The 4,268-nt window shown below is 41.1% G+C and overlaps 1 protein-coding gene across 1 annotated transcript; it reads left to right on the plus strand.

The window, feature by feature from the left end:
* The first annotated feature begins 932 nt into the window (after positions 1–932).
* LOC148700089 (premnaspirodiene oxygenase-like) lies at positions 933–2,787 on the plus strand. The gene is made up of 2 exons (XM_089927315.1): positions 933–1,869; positions 1,982–2,787. Exons 1-2 carry the CDS (start codon positions 976–978, stop codon positions 2,594–2,596), a joined length of 1,509 nt encoding a protein of 502 aa, XP_089783441.1. The 5' UTR covers positions 933–975; the 3' UTR covers positions 2,597–2,787.
* The last annotated feature ends 1,481 nt before the right edge of the window (positions 2,788–4,268 follow it).

Consider the following 4,268-nt stretch of genomic DNA (forward strand, 5'->3'; position numbering starts at 1 on the left):
TCTTTGACTGAAGGTGAGGGGAAGATACAAATGAAGATAGAAAATTCAACGAAAAAACTAACCCTGACCTTCATGGAGCCCGTGATCCAAAAAAAAAGAAAAAAAAATAAAACTGTAGGACCGCCTGAACGATTATCTCTTTATGAAATTTTTTGAGATCTTATTCTTAAGCAAATCCAGAGAGAAAGTTTTTTTTCTTTCTTTTTTTTGAAAAACTTATTAGAAAAATCATAAAAAAACTGTGCCAAGGAGAAGAAAAGAAAGGGACAAGGGAAAAAAAAAAAGCATCCTTTTTTTGACTCATTTTTCCAAGGAATATTATATACTGACACCCAAACAGCATCCAGGAACCGGCACTAGCAGCCGTCCCAACACACACAACGATAATTAGAAGCAAGCTTTTCCAACTTGAAATCTGATACCACCGCACCCTGCTAGCGACCGTTTGGTCCATCTAGGCAACTAGCGGATCTATTTGGTCTAACCTCCCCATTGCCCCACCCAAAAGTCCAAAAGCCACTCAAATGACAACGTAAAGTCGCCGTCAAACGTAACCAGCAAAACGAACCACAGCCATACGAAGGCGTAAAAAATCAAGAATAAGAACAAAAGTCAATATCGTCTGCGGAAATTTTGAAGCTTCATAGTCTTCAATAATCGCTTCGACTTTCACTTAAACAACCGTATCATTATTTTTCCCATCAAACCTTGATCATTTTTTCGTCTCACTAGAAGAAAAACTTGACCATCACTTTCAGTACTGCTATAATTTAGTCTCGTGGCTCTCCGTCACTTCCGTGGAACAATGGTGGCGAATCAAAACAACATGTATGATATTACTCCTTTTATTTTTACAGCCTCCTTTATCTTCAAAAAAAAGAAACAAAAAGAATTACGACACTAGAATCGTATGCCCCCTATAAATTAAGAAGAGCATCAGAGCACATTACACTCAAACGCATCAGAGCACCAGCCATGGAACTCCAGCTCCCTTCCTTACCCTTCCTTTCCGCCTTCCTCCTCTTTGTACTCATAGTGATAAAGTTGACCAAATCCACAGCAACACGAAATCTGCCTCCGAGCCCATGGAAGCTCCCTATCATAGGTCACCTCCACCACTTGCTCGGAGCTCTCCCTCACCGTGCCCTCCGTGAGCTGTCGCGGCGGCATGGCCCTCTCATGCACCTCAGGCTCGGACAAGTCGATCACATTATCGTCTCCTCCCCGGAGATGGCAAGAGAGATTCTGAAGACCCACGATCTCATCTTCGCGTCGCGGGACAAAATACTAGCTTCCAAGGCGTTCTATGACGGCACTGACATCGTCTTCGCGCCCTACGGTAGCTACTGGCGGCAGCTGCGGAAGATATGCGTTATCGAACTACTGAGTGCCAAGCGTGTCAAGTCCTTCAGCACACATCGACAAGAGGTGATGTCCAACCTAGTGGGATATATCTCCACGATGAACAATTCCCCAGTTAATCTCAGTGAGATGTTTCTCCTGTCATCCAATACTATGACCTCGATGGTGGCATTTGGTACAAAATGCAAGCATGGGCCGAGATTCATCTCAGCATTGAAGAAACTCCTTGAATTCCTCTCCGGATTTAGCGTAGCTGATCTATTCCCCTCGTTAACCTTTATTGACACTCTCAGTGGAGTGAGCTCGACGTTAAAAAAATGTCACAGGGAGATGGATGAGATCCTCGGGGAGATCATCAAGGAGCATGAAGAGAAGAGAGCAACCAAAAATAGCAGCAACGAGGAACAGCAACAAGGGGAAGATCTTGTCGATGTTCTCTTAGAGCTAAAAGAAAATGGTGGACTTGAGTTCCCCCTCCCGCTCACCAGCATCAAGGCCGTAATCATGGTCAGTATGCCTAACTATGCATCTAGCTTGTTCTATAAAAATGAATAAATAAATAAGTAAAAGGCATGGCAATACATATTGATTCAAGTACCTATCTTTCCATTATTTGTAGGATATGTTCGGGGGAGGGACTGAGACATCAGCGACGACGCTGGACTGGACGATGGCAGAGTTAATGAGACACCCCGAAATAATGGAGAAGGTCCAAGCAGAGTTGAGGCAAGCTTTGAAGGGGAAGGCCAGGATCGAGGTGGAAGATATCAATGAATTCCATTACATGAAGTTGGTGATCAAAGAGTCTCTGAGATTGCACCAGCCGGGTCCGCTGCTCCTGCCGAGAGTCTGCCGTGAGACATGCCAAGTGGACGGCTACAATATCCCTGCAGGGAGCAGGATTATCGTCAATGCATGGGCTGTGGCAAGGGATCCGAGGTATTGGGAGGAACCAGAGAGCTTTAGGCCTGAGAGATTCGATGGCAGCTCGGTGGACTACAAAGGCGGCAACTTTGAGTACATGCCTTTTGGTGCAGGTAGGAGGATTTGCCCGGCGATCTCCTTTGGCATGGCCCAGGTGGAGATGGCCCTGGCCAACCTACTCTACTTTTTTGATTGGAAGCTCCCTAATGGGATGGGCCCCAATGATTTGGACATGACCGAGTCCTTTGGGGTAGCCGTGGGCTTGAAGTCGCCTCTGTGGTTAATTGCTACTCCTTACGTGCCCATCTGAATGATATATAGCTGAAGTAATTAGATGTTGCTTTTAGGGTAGCAGACTATGCTGCCCGATATCTATATGCACTATTGCAAGCCTGCCTTTGTGCTCGTGGTAAAAAAAATTATTATGTCTTTGCAATTAAAATAGTGCTTTTATGGAGGAGTAAAAGGTCTGGAAATAAAAAAAAACGTTAGTTCTGCTGACCTCCAAGTCTTATGACTTTCCGTTATGCTATTGGGCATTTAACGTTAACGTCACTTATAGATTGGGACATGTTATTGGGCACCATCCTTTTGTAGGTGATCGTGGTAATTGCACATTTCAGTCTCATTTTCATCCCCATTGGCGATGTTTGCTTTTGGCTTCCCATATTGATGCGTGGTGAATTTATTTTTCTTTAGCTGTGTGATCTCCATGTGACAGCATTACTGTTTTTGTTCTTATAATGAGTCTTTCTTACGTGAATAAGCTTATTTCCTTAAATAGGCACTGAAAATTGTTGATCCATACGACTATGCATGCATACCACAGAACATGAGAAATGATAAGGTTGCATACATACAGCAAACCACAGAACATATGACCTGCAATGGAACTTTTAAGGTAGTGAAATATCTTAGAGCCTGTTTGGATGATTGGGCTGAAAATTTTATTGAATTCATAGATTGGGCCAGTACAACCAGCAAAATTATAGGATTATAAGCTGGCTAAGCCTATATTCATAAGTACCTAGAAATAGAATAGGAGTGGGCTAGTCTGAATGGCCTAAATCCTATAGAAAGAAAAGAAACAGACTTGCTAAGGTTTTTCGTTTTTTTTTTTATAGGACACCAGGACAAACTGTAGAAGAAGACTATGTGAACTAATAGTCATCTAGCCTTACCTGAGGCTAATCAAGAATAATGGTATAGATGCTTTCTTCCAAGTTTCCATATGCTTGATTGGAAAGTTCAATGATAATGATGTATCAGGAAGCAACTTTGCTTTCAAGCTTTATGAAGATGTTGCACTATATCAAGTAGAGTGGAGAGGGAAAGCTCTACCCCCTTCAGAATTCATGAAAATTCTTGGAAACATCATAAAAAAATGACAATGCCAATGTCATGAATATTGAGCTACGTAGACTTTTCTTAATAAATTCCTATTCAAACAAACCTCCTTTCCCGATCCCTGCTACTTCATTATAGAGATAGATATAGAGATAATAATTTTCTGTTACATATGCTGCACAGCTTCTCAAAATAATAATAATAATAATAAAGCATAGCTATTTTTACTTCATTGCATGGCCATCACACATGCCAACTACAAGGACAGATATAGACAACTATTTATGAGGGTAAATGAAGCAAAGCACATAAAAAGAATAGATTCAAAAAAAGGTACCAAAACTGAAAGGATTTTGAAATCATAAACCTAAACAACCTTTCACTTGTTTAAATCTAGTGTGTCATTTAATAAATTCAGAAATTTAACATCGGTATAAGATGTAGAAGGTATAGAAAAAAAATATTTGGTCATTAGCAAGTTTCAAGTGGAAAACAGGTAAATGGTTGTTAGACTATGTTATATTATCAATCATCTCTCAGTTTTATCCACATAGATCTAGAAACATTTAAGCCTGTATTAGATATTCAATGTATTATTGATCTCCTCACAACTTCAAGATGTCCTCCAAATCCTA

This window comes from Phoenix dactylifera, chromosome 14 (assembly GCF_051530095.1).
Source record: "Phoenix dactylifera cultivar Ajwa chromosome 14, Ajwa_hap1_PhDact_Kaust_v1.1, whole genome shotgun sequence".
Classification (NCBI taxonomy): Eukaryota; Viridiplantae; Streptophyta; class Magnoliopsida; order Arecales; family Arecaceae; genus Phoenix; species Phoenix dactylifera.